At 42.0% G+C, this 18,704-nt stretch overlaps 1 protein-coding gene across 1 annotated transcript in view; it reads left to right on the top strand.

Annotated features, from left to right (window-relative positions):
- GRM7 (glutamate metabotropic receptor 7) overlaps positions 1 to 18,704 on the top strand; it is a 283,321-nt gene that overhangs the window by 203,278 nt on the left and 61,339 nt on the right. Inside the window, exons 6-7 of the mRNA XM_075158579.1 lie at positions 3,491 to 3,691; positions 9,824 to 9,963. Of these exons, the coding sequence (XP_075014680.1) occupies positions 3,491 to 3,691; positions 9,824 to 9,963 (341 nt within the window). The remainder of the gene's footprint in view (positions 1 to 3,490; positions 3,692 to 9,823; positions 9,964 to 18,704) is intronic.

Below are 18,704 nucleotides of genomic sequence, written 5' to 3'. Positions count from 1 at the left end.
GCAATTGCTCTGCAGGTTCTTTGCTAGTTCTAATTGCAATAGTCTCTTTAAAAGGTAACTCAAGCTATGTTTATATGAGAGAAAGCATACTCTTGTTTTAATTGTATAAATTCATGCATGTTTTCTGGGCGGGTAGTTACATTTGACTCCATACCTGGACTTTACTGCACACAAATTCTCCATCTTTAATACTCAACTAAATGGCTGCTTTCAGTAGAGGAAAGCTTTCTTGTCACTGGAAATTATATTAAGTTTTTCAAGTCTTTATTATTTTCATACTTGGACACTGTTAACATTGCTCTTGGTTTTTTTAAGTGGATTTTGCTCAGGTTCCTTTCACAGATACCTTCACTAAAGGTTTTCTTTCTGCTGTGCATTTGCCCAACCGTGCTTCTGGAACTTAATATGCCTAATCAGTATTGTTTGTGTGCAGCATTTCAATCCCAGATTCACTTCCCTTGGCATGCATTTCTGTTGCATTGCTAATTTGGTTATGTAGCTGAGCTGAAACCACTTAAAAGCATTTTCCTTGTCAGGGCCTGGAAATGTAATAAGGTCTGTAATCAATGAGAGGGGAGTGAAATAATGAAAAGGACAGTACGTAGATCTTCACAGTCTGGAAGCTCTCACCCTGCTGAATTATTTGCAGGATTTTGATGTTTCCAGTGTAGTTGAGATTTAAAATTGAGGGGCTTTCGTAGAGGGTTTCTCAAACATAATTCATAGGTTGAGTGGATCAGATGTCAATGTGCAGTTTGGTAATTACGGAGAGAAACAAAAGAGGGGGAAAAGTGTAGATAATTAAATATGCTCATATAGGGGGGTTCTATCTTAGCTTATCTTCAAGCAATCACTTGTGGAGGTACTTAGACATTCTTTGTGCTTGTAGAATTTCTGTAAGAAGGTGGTGATCTCTATGCTTATTTGTAGTTCTGGTCCACCACCTCCCCTCTCAAAGAAGAAAAAGAATTGTTTGGGACTGATGGGTATTTGGTGATGTAGGTCAGTTCCTCTTTTGGGTGTCTAATCTTTCAATGAATCGAATATAGAAAATATGCTGCTATGGTGCAGAAAACACATAAAGTGGGATTTTTCCTAGACCTTGTTGACTTGTAACAAGTTAATTGAAGTCATTGGGTGTTAACGACACCCTCACTGTTGGATTGGGAGCCATATTGTTGGGCTGTATACCACGTGTGTGTGTGTATATATATACACACTGCTTATGTACACAAAAGCGTATATATACATTTATACATATTTATAAATAAATCATATATTTATATAAATATATTAATTATAATATGTTTAACAATTATACTTTAAGCATACATTTAATGTTTAAATATTTGTATGTAATATATACATTTATTGAGAGAGAGAGAGCATGATGTATATGTATTTATAGAAAGAGCTGCCAGCACCAGGACTGTGTAAACTTTCTAGATGAAGCCACCTTGAGGGTAGGAGAAGGGGTGAGACGTATGAGCAGAATTTATTGCAAACTGTCTGGATCTCTTTGCAGAGTGTGACTTGCGGGAGGGGACTGCAGCTCCACTGTGCCTTTCTTTTATGAGCCAAAAAAACACTTTAAAACCTTTGCTTATAAGCTGGCTAGAAAATGATTCAGCCTGATAGACAGTAGCCCGAGGGAAGTCAGGTTGGAGAAGACCTGGGCTGCTCCCTTGCTCTTCTGCAAGCCCAGTGCTGCCGTGGAGGGAGGAGGCTCAGGCTGGCTCTGGACAAGAGGGTCCGGGGCCAATAAAGCTGCCGTTCATTAGCGCAGGAGGGAGAGATGCAAACATGTTAGCGGAGCAGCAACAGGAAAATGGCTTCTTGCCTCTGTTAAAAATCATTAGTTCTCGCAGTCATTAACAACTTGATTTCCTTTCCTCATTGGTATCAACCAATTTAAATTCACTCATGCCTATTTCTAATTAAGGATGTTAACAAAGGAATGTTCCCCACTTCTGTCCTCCAACTGAGCATTTACTTTGATTGAAGGTCTCTAAAATATTTGCAAGAGGTGACTCCGAGGGCTGGTTTCTTGGACCCAGACCTGCAGGTACTGCAGGAAGGTGATCAAGACTGATGTGAAGTTAGAAAGAAGTGTGATGCTGCAGGTGAAGCAAGTGGGATGTGGTGTTGCCACCCTTGGAAAATAACAGATTGCACTTCTGCTGCTTTCATCGATGCAGCTCAGAACACTTCACAAGCAGTAATTACGTTTCATGAAACCCTAGTGAGATAGGTAAGTATAATCACACATTTTGCAGCTGGACAGATTGAATCATGCACCTGTTCCTTGGCCAAGGTAAAGCAAGAAGTTAGTGGACAATTTCAGAAAAAAAAAAAAAAAATCAAAGATTCCTGATTCTTAACCTGTTGTGCCTTGCTTTAAGCTCTGAAAATACTGTTTGGTTTGCTGCTTAATTGCAGAGGCCCCCAGTTTTCAGTTCACGCAACCATAAAAGCAAGAAGGCCGCCTTATTGCCTGGTTTTACAGTCACGTTCCCAGGTTACATATTCATCTCAAGCCTGAGAGGGAGAGAATGGTTAAGGCACGAGCCTACCACAAAAAATATTTAGATTCACCTTCTTTGTCGCTGCTATTGCGTTCTTTTGGTTCCTTGTGGTTTAATTTCTGTGTTCCGATTTTCCGTCTGCAAAGTGCCTCCCTTCTCTGAGACTTCTTATGCCTTGGCCTGTCGGATGAGGGGATCTCTGAGGCAGAGGGTTTGTAGCTTCTAACACGCTGGGTGCTGCGGCGATCAAGGAATGACTTTCAAAGCGCTGCTTTCCCCCCGTTGCAATTGGGATGACATTAAGCGCCTGGATTCCTTAAGTCCTCGCCTGCTAAAATATTTTAAAGGCAATCAGTGGATTCTGAAGGACGTTTCAGTCTCTGCAGTTGGGGAGAAGGGGGGTGCGTAGTTAACGCAAACATACTGCGCTTCCCGAGCTGGCGTTAATAGCAGCCGTGTTCGCTCAATTCTCTGGAGCGCCCCTGCGGTTGCTTCTGAAGTGATGCTTTCTTCCCTCAATCTGGCTCTGTCTTTCAATTAGAGACTGGGATTTGCAGCAGAACAAAACATCAGACTTTAAAATACCAGCTGTGCTTTATTTTAAATGCTTTCTTCTTTCAAAGACATACTTTGGGAGCATACGGAGTCTGGTGTTTTCTCTCTCTAAGATGGTCCCTGTAGGTTAGAGTTTCAAGTTTGTGATTATGGTAGGATTTGTTTCTCTGGATTACGGTAGAATAATTTGCAATAAGAAATATTGATGATTCTACTATCAAGAAAGAAGGTTTGATTTTGGTTTAATTAGTAAAACCTTAACTCAGGATGTTTTATTGTATTGACTAAAACATGCAGTTCTCTAAATGTGCTCTGAGAGGGTTCATTTGTATTCGATATCAGGAAAATACTGTTCCTTACGGTCCTTCTGTGTGTGTGTACGTGTGTGTGTGTTTGTTTTTGACATGCAGGACAGGAGAGAATTGGCAAAGACTCCCACTATGAGCAGGAGGGGAAGGTCCAGTTCGTGATCGATGCCGTGTACGCCATGGCGCACGCGCTCCACCACATGAACAAGGACCTCTGTGCCGACTACCCGGGGGTCTGCCCCGAGATGGAGCACGCGGGAGGCAAAAAGCTGCTCAAGTACATACGCAGCGTTAACTTCAACGGTGAGCTGAGACTGCTTCTTCAGTAGCATATTTACCCCTGTGGCTTTTTTTCATTTAATTTCACTTTATATATTTTTTTCATTCAATGCAGATCAAGACTTTTTTTATGGTTTCGCTAGAGTTTGTGGCAGAAGACCATGTTTATTTAGTATCTATTTGAAAACATCATGTTTTAGCCAAGGCAAATAGGCTACTACTGTGCAAAGATAGAAATCGCTGCTGCTATTTTAGGATACCTTCCAGAAGACTGATTTCCTATGGGAGAAATAGCTGGGTAAAAACCTGAGCTTGTCTCTGACTAAATATGCCTGTTGAAACCCCAGAAGTTTGTTAGCACAACACATCATTTTTCCTCTTTATTTATATTGTTTCCTGTACTTGGCAAAACCTAACGGGATGAAATTCTGGTACTCTGAACCCAGCTTAGCTGCACGCTCAAGAGAAGGGAGAGGACAGCTAAAGGGCCAGGTCCGCTTGCAGAGCCAGGACTAGGTGGTTTAGACAGAGCAGTTGCTCCAACCTTTATTCCGCTAGTGAGACTTCAGAGGAGACGGAACATCCTGAGAATGTGGATGGGAGAATTTTATCTCTTTGTCTGCTTATCATTTATCCACCTACGCTTCCCAAGCGTGGCAATGATGGTTGTAATACCAGCCCTCTCTTTCATACAGTACAAAGGGCTTTCACGTATTTTTCTCTTCATTGCAGTGTATGTATATCGGCAAAATTTCCTTGCCTCTATATGTTTTACTCTAATTTTATTAGTTTCATTAACAAACATTCACCTGCAACCAGCCCAGAGGCACCAGAGCAGATCGCTTACCGCAGGTAACGCTACAGCAACCTGACGTTATTTCCCCTTCATAAACCTTGCTAATGTACTCACCAGGAGGTCTTACTGCTCGTGCCCTAGCTGTGTGTAAATCTGAGATTTAACCAGGAGCCAAAGTTGGAGCTCCAAATCCATATTTAGAATGGATTTAGGGAAGAACTGAAAAAATATCCTTTTGAAATGTGCGCTGCCTGGGAAGAGGGGTTTGCGTGAGCTTCACGTTCTCGTTGGGCAGCCCGGGGAGGCGTTCCCTGCTGCGATCTACTAATAAACATTTTTATTAACAAACGCAACAAAACCCACACATAGCCAATAGGACCTGAGAGATTTAAAGGTAGGAACACAGATGGTATTCCATGGTCAAGCTTGGGCATTTGTGCCAAGGATATTTTTCCTTCCAGTATAAATCATCTTATAAACAGGAAGGTGAATATGGGGAGATTTTTGATTTCTTTCCTTGAAGTAAGTGGTGTTAATTACAGCCAGGAGCAAAGTTTGAGATGAATGATCTGAGGAGGTCTGAAGAGTTCCACTTTCCTCATTTTGGAAGGTTAATTATAAAGAACAAAGCTCCTGTAGAAGCAGTACAGCATTCATGTACAGTATTGCACTTGGGCCATTTTAGTACTGGAAAGCAGCTCATACATGGTCATTCCTGACAGTTCTTGCATATAAAGATGGTGAACAGTCATCTAATCATTTTAATAGAGCTGAGAAATAATTATGAGAAATTGGGTGTCCAGCTGATGTTGCCTACTGTCCAGCTCCAAGAATTGGTTTGTACCAACTTTGGTTTCCTTATTTGTGTTTCCTTGGTCAGGCTTTTAAAAGATGACTTTTCCCCCTCCATTTGTGATTGATTTACATGGCCATATGGTGTTTTTCTTTGCTTATATACATGGAACTCATGTCCAGCATAGGGACTGAAATAGTGGTTTGCTTTTTAGCATGGGAAGGAGAATGGTGGCAAAACTGAAATAGCTTTAAACCTTTTTAATTTCTCTTGGCTATCTGGGTGTAGGCATTTTCCATGGGAAAAGAACCGATTCCTTTTAAGGTTCATTATCCAGAGGCAGTGTTTAGCTTTTTCTTGTAGTATTCATAGTGCATAACTGCACACGTGTTTGTGTGCCCAGGCTCCATCTTCAGCTGCGACCCTCCTGGGGCTCGTTCCTCGAGCTATGGAAGGACGCTCTGAAGCCAGTTACTTCTCAGTATTACATAAAAGTACACTCCCAGAATTGCTGTGGATTGGTTCAGTCTTCCCAGTGGCACAGGTTGAACAACCATCATCTAACTCACCAAATGGAGCCTGAAAAATGCAGAGGGATGAGGGAATGGGAGAGCAATGAGAGAGGCTTTGGCTGGTTTGGGTGGTGTATTGATAAAGCCTGGGAGCCCCTGGGACACGGGTGCTGGTGCCTACGTGTTCCTCGGCGATCATGTCGCGGCTGGGAGGGCAGGGAGAGAGGAGCGCACTGCTGGGCTTGTGGCAGCTGTCGTGGTTTTAGTCTTGATCTTAACCTGCCCTTCCCTGAGTCACCGCTGCAGCCGTGCAACTCCATCTTATGAAGCTTAGGACTTGGAAAGCAAGTCTATGCTTAAAATCCTGTTCTCCCAGTCTTCTACCTAAATTTGTAGTAAAAACAGAAAGTAGAGCAGTGGGAGTGCTTTGTCCAAACTGTGTGCCAGAGAGAAAAAATGTAGCCCAAGCATCCTGAGCCCATGAGCTTGAGATCCTCTTTGCGTGTAATAGATCTCCTTGTCACCATGCGGTTGAAATCATCCTGTCTGTACCTGCTTTTGGAGTCTTTTCTTCCTTGCAAAGGTAATGACATTCATGCAGAAAGAGCTCAAGCAACGCTTTAATGAAGAGAGACTGGATTTGTACTAGGAGCTCAGTATGAATTTTGATATCGTCACACTACCTTGAGAACACAAAGGCCCAAAATATGCAAAACTTAAAACACCAAGTGTTCATGCAGTGAGATTCTGAAAATCTCAAAGTGCAAAGTGGTTGTATTTTTGTCAGTGAAAAAGCTAAAGATGCTGCTCCTACGAGCTCTTCAGGTCCTCAAACTGCAGTAAACGTGAGCTGAATAATAAACAGCTTAGCTAGTTACACCTGTCTAGCACCCTGTCCTTCTCCTATTAATTCATTTCTCATCTTGTGGTGATTAAGAGATCGAAATCCTACAAATTCAGTCAGATCGTGTCTTTTTTTGAACGCATCCTGCAGGTGAGAGGGTGTCATGTACTCTGTGTCTGTGTAGTGAGAAGGTGGCTTATTTGTTGGGAACTGAAGATGAATTAAATTGTCGTAGCCTCTGAATGAGCAAGAAGCTGCAGTCTAGAGGCTAATACTCAGTTTCTGAAGTGCTTGCTGGGGCTGAGCAAAATTCTTGTAAATCTAAATAGAAGTAAAATAAATCCTAAATTATCAAAAAACAACAAAACCACTGTATGTTTTAATAATTAGAAGATCAAGAAGTCAAATAACAAATAGGATAATTTTTGAAAGTACTGTTTCTTCTCTGTAATGATGTTTTCATACATTACTTTTTATTCTTTTCATAATGCACAAAGGAACTTGAATTGCAAGTGGAGACTGAAATGCTGTAGCAATTTAAAACAGGACTGATGGGTCCCTACAAAAGATGGTACAAAAAGAGCACCAAAGCATGCACCAGAGCCCGCACAAAGGTTAAAGAAGGCTCGCACTTACTAAGCAGATCCTTGGCTGGGAGTTCAATTACTCCAAATTCAAAGTCAGGAAATGGATGCTTCTGCTTGACTTATGACCCGAGATTATCAGTTCTTTGCATTTCTACAGATATTCATCTTCCCTACAGATCCCAGGCTTTTCACAGCTTTTTTCTGTATAATTTTAACACATGAACAGCGATGCACCTGAAAACAGCAACAGGTGTTGACCACTGACTATCAAGTATCCATATCCATGCACGAGGTCGATGTCCCAAGGGACTGTGCCTTTAGGGGCCTCTGGAGGTGACCCAGCAGACAGCGCCGTATTGTGCGGTGTTGCTGTGGAGTCTGCAGCCCTGTAGCATCCAAGTGCACCCACTGATCTTAAGGGTTATTTTAAATGTCAGTGTTTAAAAGCTGTCTGCGTGCCGCTACACAAAGCAACAATTAGCAGTAACCTACAAAAAGTTTTCTTGCCCCTGTAAAACACAGAAGCGGCACATTTTTGAGTGATAGTTCCTGACACATTCTTGCTTTAGGACCTCTTAGGTCCATAACAGCACCTATCCTTCACCTTGGCCTTCTGCTTATTGACCCTATTGTCCGCTGCCCACCGCTTGGGCAGGGAACGGGGGTCCTGCCAGCACTGTCTGTGGGCAACTTGCTCTGGGTGCCCAGCTGGGGGATGGAGAGGCTTGGCTTTACCCCATGTGCCGCGGTGGGGTGGCCATGGCTTAGCCGGAGGGTTCTGGGCAACGTTCCTGATGGCCCATGAAGGTGACCATAGATGTGCTCTTGGCTGCTTCCCCTCAGGCTACAGAAGACTTTGAGGCAGCAGAGTTGGCCTTGGCACTGTTGACTTTGGCATGGCCAAAGCTCTCGGATGGTGTCCGCTCTCGGTCTGCCTCCTGACATGCAGACATGGAGACTTCTTCATGTCCATGCTGGGGTTTTGTCAGGATGTGGGGAATCCACAAATGTCTGTGTTGCATTTTGGGAACCTACTTGAGCTCCGACCCTTTGTATTGCACTTTTTTGGCAGGTCTGACAAAACCGAGCTTAACTAATAATATACAGCCTTTTAAGAGTCATGATTAGCTAAATCCCATTTACCATTTGTGCTGACTTTCCAAAGGAGCCTAGGAATTACAGCCATTTCTTCTTATTCACTTTAAGTGTTTTCACTGTAAATGTGTTCTGGCTACATTAATCTGTAATGGCAATTAAATATCTGCCTAGTGCTCATAAGGAACCAGTGAGGGGAGATTTCAGTGAAAGATTTTCTCTACCAGCCTTTGAACTGAATCTGTATCTGATCCCAGAGGATTGTAGGATAGACAGGAAACAATTTACCAGGGTTAGAATGGAAACTCTGCTAATTCACTCCTTCAAATCTTTTTTCACTCGCTGGAATTCAGTGAAGAATGAAAATCACGAAGAAAACCATAATCTTGAAGTTCAATGCTACAACAGGAGAGATTTTTCATTGCTTTAGGGAAAAAAAAGTTACGCAGGAGGAGGAAGCTTTGAATATAGATATACTGGAGTATTGTCATAATCTTCAATCTTGACACAATATTACTCTACCCTAGTGAAACCTATTTTAATATGTCTTGAAATAAATGTCACCCTTGAAGTTTTCACCTAGAGATCTAGGAAGGAAATGCCATGCTGCTTTGAATTCTCATCTGTGAAAGGGTTCACATCTAATGCCATGGTAATTAAAATGCAGATGTTCTGGTGAGAACTCGCCTGAGGATCAGGAACTGTCTGTCTCATCGCTCGGCTATCGGAGCACCTCCAGGCTGCCAGCTGGCTTTGCTCAGCACCAGGCGCAAAGGAAGGGTTGTGGGGGGATCCTTGCCTTGTTGCTTGCCCTGCACTTCTTCACCCGTGTTAGTCACCTTGTTATATGGCAAATAAAGTTAATTCAGGATCCTGATTCTGAACTGTTCCTGACTGAGATACTTCTCAGTCTGTGTCGGTGTCATAGAGCCTAAATAAGGCAGTACACAAGGAACAGTCTTCCTATAGCTTAGTCTGTTCTTTTCCATCCCAACTGCATGCTGATTACAGGAATAAGAACATATTGTGGAGGAGGAAGCTATTTCTGGATGCTAGTCAAGATTCACTAGACCTGGGCTGACTTCTGACAGCAGTATCTCTCAGAAGCAGACGGAACATTTTCTGGGGGAAAAAAAATCATTTAGAGGCTCCATTCACAGGAGTGATTTTCACTAAAGAACTCCCTGAGGAAAGAGAGATGGGAGGGAGGCTGGAGGGCAGGAAGAAGAGCCTTCTGATATTTCTTGCTTTGTGCAAAGCTAGAGTGAAGTAAGGCTGATCTAGTTTTGCTTCGTTTTATTTTTAGTCAGTAGGTTTGGGCAGTGGCAATTAATCTCTGGAAGAGGTCTAGGATGATGCCACTGTGTCCTGAAGCATCGGGTTTAGAATGGCTGGGGTGATAGATGACCTTTGCCTGAAATGCATTGCCAGTCCAAAAGCTCCCAACCATGACTAAATAAAATAAATACTGTAAATATTTGGCTTTTGTTGGTTGTTTGGTTGGATTTTGTCTTGTTTTCTTCCCCCAGGCAGTGCTGGCACTCCAGTGATGTTCAACAAAAATGGTGATGCACCCGGGCGCTACGACATCTTCCAGTACCACACCACCAACACCAGCAACCCGGGCTACCGCCTCATCGGCCAGTGGACAGATGACCTCCAGCTCAACGTGAGTCTGTTTTATTCTTTGCTCGCACTTTTTTGTCAGGTACAGTCACTAAATGTTTTTTTCATCCTGCAAAAATTAATAGGGATCTTTACTATTTCTTTGCAGCTACATAATGCGTGTTTTTTTGCATGTTATCGTCTTTTACTCTCTCCTGCCACCTTTTCTTTGTACCCTCAGTACCAAAGCTCCTCAGATTAATAGAGACATTAGGTGATCATGCAAATTTTATTACTTTTGTGTGTCTGAAATCCCTAGTTGCCAACTTGGAAAATGAAGCAGTAATGTGTTTTAGTTTGAAACCAATGGCCTTTCATTTGCAGATGCTCTTCAGTTTTTCTAGTTATATTCTTCAGGTTTTCTAGTTTTAGGAACGCTGAAACTAAATGTTTTTTTGAGTGACTCACTTTTCCGGTGTTACTTTTAAGCAAGTAGCAAAGATATCCATATGAATGAGATGGTCTTTTTGTAATGACGCCTGAAGGAAAAACAAGCACGTAAAAGCAGGTGATCAAAGACCCCCAAGATACTTTGATGTTTCCCAGATGAATAAAACACGGCTGAGAAAGCTGGAGACTCTTGTGTCAGCTTCGTCCGTACAAGGATGGTCTGGGACAGGTCTCTGGAGATCTGGGTTCAGGCTTCCTGCTTGACTTTGTGCAAGTTGCTTGAGCCTCAAATACATGAAGAAATAGTGCCATTTTAACCTTACAGTTATTTGACTCCTTTGATCGTTATTAAAGCACAAAGACGGTGTTTTCAGTTCAGTTTGGCTGCTCTTCAGCAACAGAGCCTGAATAAAATCAAGGTATTCCCGAAGTGAAATTCCAGTTGCTACAAAAGGGTTTTCCTCTCTCAGTCAAAGCTCCCACATGAGGTTATACCAGCTCCCTCTCCTGGCATCGTCCATCCTTGCCGTGTTACGGCTCCTTCCCTGCCTCTGCTGCCGGATTTCCTTAGAAGATAGTGTGCGGTGAAAGGGGAGGCTGTGTGGGCATGGTCCAGTCCTGACACTGAGAGGTGGCCAGGCACCAGGTGGTCACAGCAACCGTGGCTTGTGCCTCGGGTCTCTGCGTATGGACCCGGCATAACGCTTGCTGCGCTTGGGGGATGAGAGCCGGCAGTTGCGGGGAGGTCTGAGCTACCATTCCACCTGTGCAGCTCTTCAGCTGGGATGCAAGCCGTGGGCTGCCTAGGGAGGTCAAAACACCATCATGCGGAGTGTAACCCAAAGCAGGAATTTCTCTTTTTATTTTTAATGTTTTCATGTCTTCTGTTAAATGAAGTAATTAATGCGGATTACCAAGGGTCCAGTCTTTGAGACTGACCACAATATTTTGCTCTTCTGGAATTTTGGCTCATTTTGATTTGCTGTATGCCATTTCAGTGTTTTTCAACTTTTGGTGTTCTATTTAAGGAAAACTATATTAACTTGCAATTTGCAGTTCTTTTAGCAAAAATATTAATATTTTATTAAGTAAATCCTTTATATAAACTACACATCCTGATTCATTAAAATTTAAAGCTAAATTAATGGAGCTTGATTTGTATTCCTGTTGTTGTGTTAAATGTTTCCATAAAAAGCACCTTCATCGCCCTCATATCCTCATGGCTACAGAGTTATATCAGTCGTTGAGATTCTCTCAGTAACTTCCCTTCCACTCACTTATGGCTCCTAGTTTCTCACACAGCATTAGCATTGCTGTGATAGTTCCTGTTTGTATTTTCTTACAATAATAAAGAAAATTGTGGCATTTAGAGAAGTCAAGGATACCCTAAAATAACCAACCAAAATAATAGCTACTCTTAGATACATCCCAGGAAAAACTGCCAAAGGCTACAATTTGTCTTCTGTAATTATTGTGGAGTTAACACTTCAGGATATGTTTTCCCAATTCTTATTTCTTTAATACCAACACAAAAGGGGAAACAAAAGAAAGGATGTTTGTGAGAGTGCTAATTTTAATTTAGAAAATGCTGAAGTGATGCTTTGTTTTCCAAGAGACTTGTCAACTTGGGCAGTCTCATTTAGTTCTGTGTGTCTGCATTTCCTCGGTTACAAAAGAGAAAAGTTGTTCTGCCCTATTACGCAGGCCATAATGGTAAGGACACTCCAGATCTCAAAGGCGGTAGGTAAATAAGTGCCGAAGACCATCATAGGTGAGTAAATATTTTCTTCTTTATCATTGTCCTCATTCAAAGAAGGAGCAAGAACATTTTGCCATTTTATTTCCCTGCAAGAATGCTACTGTTCAGTCTGTCGTCGATCTGATCTACAATGGTATGTCACCTTCCCGTTCACAGTGTTTTGGAGAGAAAGGCAGAAGTAGGGGAGCACAGGGGTCATTAATCTTGATAGCTGTACCATATTTTTTCATGTAAAATTACAGAATAACTTCTTTTCACATTTCTCTTTCTATTGCATAAGACAGTAGATAGACTGAAGAGGTCTTTAACAACGTTTTTGCAAGTCTTAAAATATGCTGTATCAGCTTTTTTTCTTTTTGCTGTCATGAGTTTATAAACCTGGTTTTACAAAATGTCTGAGACTGTTTGATAATTTCTTTCAATCCTGACTGCTTCTCCACATCTTTGTATCACCTTTGCTTTTTTACGTCTGGCAGAAATGTTCAGCAAAGGCAGATGCCTGCTCCCTACACGCACAGGAGCCAGACTCTGCCCTCCCTTTAGCAAGTTTGTATGTGAAGAGTCTCCTCTGAGTGCAGTTGACTCGCCCTGGATTTACATTTCTGTATCTGAGGTCAGAATTTGGTCGATAACCAAGAAACTATTTTATGACTTTTCACTGCAGCAAACTAGGGACGTAATGTAGTTTTTACGTAAGGACAGTATAATCACCAAGCTTTCTTTCGCTTGCTTGATGTCAAGCAACCTAGCACAGCTTTGCCCTGTACCCAATGCATGATTTAGTAACAATTTTGGCTGTATTTCACAGATATCTACGCAAGGATAAAATGAGCAGATGTCTAATTTAAATGGCTTGGCCAGTATTCCATGCAAAACTGTTGCAGTGCTTTGTTCTCCCTGCAGTGAAGTTGTGATTACAAGATGCCCACCCACCTCCCGCAAGAGGTTATGGAAGAGCACCTCCTGCCTCCCTCTCTTTTGTGAAGATTATGTCAAGCCCTGTCAGCCCCTTTTCGGCCCCCTGCATGCAGATTTAGTATGCAATATTTATAGTTCGCGTCCTCCTGCAGTTTGAAATGCTTTGTCCTGGATCAGAAATTTGGCCAGCTGCATCCCTATTGAAATCCAGTACCCTGACCCCCGAGCCTGTTGAATAGCAAAGATACAGCTAATGCAATTAGACACTAAAAGTGTTGACCACAGTAGTATTAGCATCTGAAACCAGGACTGTATTTTACTATGCCAGTGTTGAGGGTACACTCCTGTTTTACAAGGCAGTTGCATCATTATGAGGAGAAGTATTTTGACTGTATTTAGCTTTAATGATGTGTTTCAAAAGTGAAAAGTGCTAGTGGTGAAAAGGAGGAAATCTACCCTGGGGAAAAGGAGGTGTGTGATGTACTAGCTGGTTTTTGGTTGTTTTGCTTTTCAAATGGGTAGCTTTTTTTTTTTTCTTTTTACTTTAGCAATAACTAGATCTCTGACGCTTGTGCTGTTCAAGCAACAGGAAATAGTGAGGATGACTGTGGGTTAAGCATGAAGGCAGAGCGGCCAGGAGACACAGGCTCTACTTTCATGCCTTATGTTTCACTTTGAATTTTAGAAAGATAATTAACTCTCCATATTCTGTTTTACCCCATGTATACCATAGATCCAATAACAATAGACGTCTTCTTGGCATGTGTGCCAAGACTTGTTAGTCTCTGTAAAGCACTTTGAGGTTGCTCAGTAGGAGGCACTGTAGGAATGCAAGGAACTGGCTGACCAGCTCTGATACGTGGCTGGCTTTTATGAAGACAACTTCCAATGCTTTGAAGTGCCTGAAAAAAACAAACACATCTCTCCTGGAGGAACTCATGTGCCTGGAGGAGAAAGAAATGGATCACTCCTAGAGGAACTGCAGTTTCTCATGGGAAATTTGGTGATATTGCTTCTCTTTCTCTATATAGAGTTAACTCAGCAGGTCCCAGGTTTATTATGTTTTCACATCCAAACCTCTGCAAGCATCCCTGAACTGTCAAAATCCAAAAATAAAGAAAACAATCCCTGTGAAATTGTTGAATATTACTTTTCCAGGGATTTCTCTTCTGCAAACCCTATCATAGCAGCATTCTCCATCACGTTCGCTGTGACTCCTTCCCATAGTTTTCTCCACAATTTCCCTGCAGTGCCTGAACTCCCTCCCACACCTCTATATCATTTGCTGTGCAAGCGACAGCCTGTATTGTGGCTGTCTTTGAATTACACATATGCCAACCGGTTGGCTGGCTGGCCGAACCAAAAGGGTGAGAGAGATGTTCAGTGTTGGTGGATCTTCCTTCTAACTATCCACTGAGTTTTACCAATCCTGCAGACACATCCTTCAGAAATCTCTGCTTGCAGCAAATGTGCTTCAAATTGGCCAGCAAGTTCCAAAGTCATTAAGAAGGAAGTTGGTACAGACAGATGGATGGGCAGACAGAACATGCATATGTTCCACTTCCTTCAAATTTTCTTCTAATATGATAGCAAAATATAGAAATTTCCAAGAGTTACGCAAAATGAAAAGTAAAGTAAAGCTAGTCTTGCTGTTAATAATTTTTGTTAAAAATGTGATTCATGCAAAAGTGTTGCCCAGTAGGTAGATTGCTGTTGGATTTGGACAAGTAGGCATACCGGTTCAATGTCTTGTGTCGCTGAAGTGCAGACTTGCATTTGACTGAAAAGCCATGGCCTTTTCTTCCATCTCTACCCTGTTTTCCTATTTCATATTGACAAGCTTTTGGGGGTCATTAAAATGCTGAGCTTGTTTAAAGTTTTCAGTCTGAGTGACTTAGTCCCGGTTTGGATGTGTCGGCACCGCCGAGGCTGCGCCGTGAGCAGGCTGGAGAGACCTGTCCGGGCTCCTGCGTGCGGACGCTAGCTGCTTTCTGTGATCTAGTAACAACTGAGCTGTTGGGGTATTGAATCCTGCGGGATGGACTAGAGCTCTTGACTGAAGAGCAAGAAGGAAGCTCTCCGTGGGGAAGTGCTCTCGCCTCCGTTGTGCGGTGGAGCACCCCGCTGAGATGTGGTGTTCATCTCCTACCGTCCCTCCACAACTTGCAGCACGGTGGCGGACGTGATGCCCTGTTTCACCTTCACCCTTGTTTTGGTGAGTAGTGAAATGGTTACAGGAGACCTATTTATTTGCCAGTAGAGAGGGATATCTTCCTAGAGCAAGCTAATGGGGTTTTTCTCAGTTTGATTGTCTAATTAATGCTGTACTTCCAGCCTATTAGTGTCCGCATAGGGTGCATCATGTTGTTTTAATTGCATCAGCATCTCCAACTTGTCAAGTGTGCTCTTCCAGCTCGGTGTTATGGCTCATAAAGGTGCCACTGGGCACTCGGGTGCTGATCAGACACTGCAGCACATTTTCAGGATGGCTGAAGAAGGCATATCCTCGGCTGATAAAGAGCAATGGTGGAAAACACGATGTCCTGCCCATTATTACACTCTAGAGATTTCAAGTAGCTCTTACTTGAAACATGTTTCATTTCTAAAGCGTCAGACAGGGTTAACTGAAAGCTCCAGATAAAATTAAAACAGTTCTCTAATTAATTTGTTTGTAAACCGAAACAAATACATATTAAAGATGCCTAAATATACTGTGTATAGAGATAAACAAAAAAATCTGTATTGTTTTATAGATGTGCCCTGGAATTGTAAGTGGTTTAGTGGCATGAAGCAGCGTACGGCTTGAAACATGACTGCCGGTTAAATGGAGCCTTTTGCATGCAGAGTCGGGAAGGCTGGCTGCTTAGTAATTCCTTACGCTTTTATTAATTTCCTCCAGCAATATGTGATATATTGCTGCAATCTTTCTAAACAAGTGCTTAGAAGATTAATAGTATTGATAATTATCAATATGCTTTCATAAACACGTACGTAACATAGATCTAACCCCCTTATAAATCCTGGCTCATGTGAGACGGTGCGAAGGAAATGGCTGCGTGCTTACTAACAACTCCCTCCTTCTTGGGGAAGAAGCTGTATTATGTTGTTTTCTTCGCTGTAGGTTTCAGAGGAGCATGAAAAATGGAAAGAAGTCTGGCTTTAAAGAAAGTACTATTCCTGTACTTCGGAGTCCCTGGTCTATGGCTTAGCGAGAGCGTATGGCTTAGGGTCAGCTTCACCCTGCAGGGGACGGGGAGCCGTCGCTGGCCCTGAGGGCAGGCAGGGACGGTTTCAAAGCAAGTCGTTGACAGAGAGAATGAGGCAGTTTCCATGCTGCCATTCTTTTTTGCCCACAAAGAGAAATATATTCAGTGACTGTGCAATTTATGCAGATCCTGCACACTTCAACACCTACTGAATCGGTTTGGGCTCAGACTAATCTATTTATGTGCCATAAACATCTCTGTTATAGAATTGGGAAATAAATGTTATGAATAGCAAGCTAAAGAAAAGAGTAATTAAATGTGTAACCCTCTGGCAAGAGACCTATATGTACCTGACTTTTTTGGTAAAATATTTAGAATGGCAATTAGATTCAGGCAACTATTCAGCAAAGTTTGATGCTCAGGAATATTCTGCCAACAGATGGTATTTTTCTAGAATAATGTGTTCAAATTTAGTTCTGTTCCTTGTATTTTAGTTTTGTTGTTGGGTTTTGTTTTGTTTTGTTTTTTTCTTGGGGGTAAAACATGTTCAGAGCAGATGGATTTTTTTCAGAATATTTTGCAACAAAAGGTAAACCTTTCTGGAGCACGTGCAAATTTCAGTTTATTGAAAGCCTGGGATTTCCCCAGTTTCTGGTGGTAGGAGAGCGAAAGGGCACGTATCTGGCCAGTTAGAAGTTTTTGCTTCAAATAGCAAGGGATGAGAGCATTTCACCACAATGACCATAGGGTTGTTTTGGGGACTTTTAGACACTTTTAAAAGAACATATTTGGCCTAGTATTTGGAAGTATTTTAGCTGAAATTTTAAAATAGAAATTTTACATTTCCCAACCGAGAAAATTTCAGCTTAAACAATTTCACCTTAGTGAAGCTGCGTGTAACTGAAAGCACAATTATTGTTAGCATTATCGGTTCTAGCTCCGATACGCATGTAACGTATAATCGCAAAACCCTTATTTGCAAATATATATAAAAAAAGGTGTGTGTTTACATGCCTTTAGATGTGTATCTATGGATGGATGTATGGATGTATATACATGCACAGACCTTTGCAATCTATAATCCTTAAGATTTCTGTTGGTTTGCAACATGTGAGTAAGCTCAAAATCATGGTTCAAAGATTACGTCAAGAGAGGTAAAAATTGGTATCAATTTCCTTTCTCATTTCAGTTATTGTCACATAAATTGGCCCTTGTAGTATCATTTCCTGTTACAGACTGTAATGAGTAGCTAGTACAAAGATAATACATCTATATTACAACCTGGAGCCTGAAATCTTGTGAGCTGATGGATTGACAAGAGGTATGCATTATTCAGGTGTTAGACAGTCTCGTTAAACAAATTCAGCAAATGAGGTCAGGGTATTATTTAAAATTAAGATTTTAAGTATTAAGCATGATTAGTATGTTTTGTTTTCATATGTCAGTGCAGAACCTTGAGCTTTCAGCTGATGCAGCCACTTGTTGAAAATTATCACCGTTTACATTTTTAATGAAATTGGCTAAACCCTTAGATTTAATTAGCTGTACGTTACAGCATGTTGGCATATATGGAGATGTAGTTGTGTCCAGAAGTAACTGGGTTTCTGGTAGCTGAAAAAATATGCGTTATTTTAGCCACTGTTGCCTCCTTGATATTTTCAGAAAGTAACTTATTCCGGGCTATTTCTTTCCCGTGGAAATACTGCTCAGCCTGTGCTGCTCCTGGTGAACTGCAACTGCTGCTGCCTCCGGTCCTCAGCTGGGGCTGTGTCCAAGTGCAACGGCATTCCTTATCTTCTCAAGGCACGCTTGGGAAATGTTATTCTGCCCCAAAATAGCTAGTTTAATGCTATGTTAAAAAGTTCTGGGCTGCTTCTTCAGGCATTTACACTGCACTGAGATGAATTAAACCTGCCTGAAGCCCCTATCCCCCGTGGCACTGTTGCTGGCACTGCATCTTCCGCTCCCCTGACCCTGGTCCTGTATCTCCACCCGCTTTTCCATGGTGCATCAAGCAGTCACCGGGTGACACACGGCGACAGTCTCACTCGTGGGGCCGCAGGTGCCTGGGTTTATGGGAATTATTTCACAGCATAAACACTGCTAAATGCAAAGTCCTTCCAGAAAGGTCTACAGCCTGTTTGCAAAGCTCTTCGCCATCACTGGGCGTTTCTGAGCTCAGTCTCCTGTATGCCATCAGCCAAACTGTATTCAGTCCAGTTAGAAATTTAAAGATGAATAATTACCTCAGTGTTACTAAAATACATCCCAAGTGCGTGTTTTGGCTAGCGAGTTACCGTGTCAATAGCTATAATGTATACTATAATAATCGACATTGTTTATTTTGTTCTGTCATTAGATTCTGTAATCTTACATTGCTCATGTCAACCATGACCGGCATGAACACCTTTAATTATCTTAACTTGCAGAATTAACTTTCAGCCAACTGCAAGGGAATTTTTCAAACCACTG

Source organism: Calonectris borealis, chromosome 10, assembly GCF_964195595.1.
Source record: "Calonectris borealis chromosome 10, bCalBor7.hap1.2, whole genome shotgun sequence".
Taxonomy (NCBI): Eukaryota; Metazoa; Chordata; class Aves; order Procellariiformes; family Procellariidae; genus Calonectris; species Calonectris borealis.
This window is presented reverse-complemented; position numbering and strand designations above follow the sequence as displayed.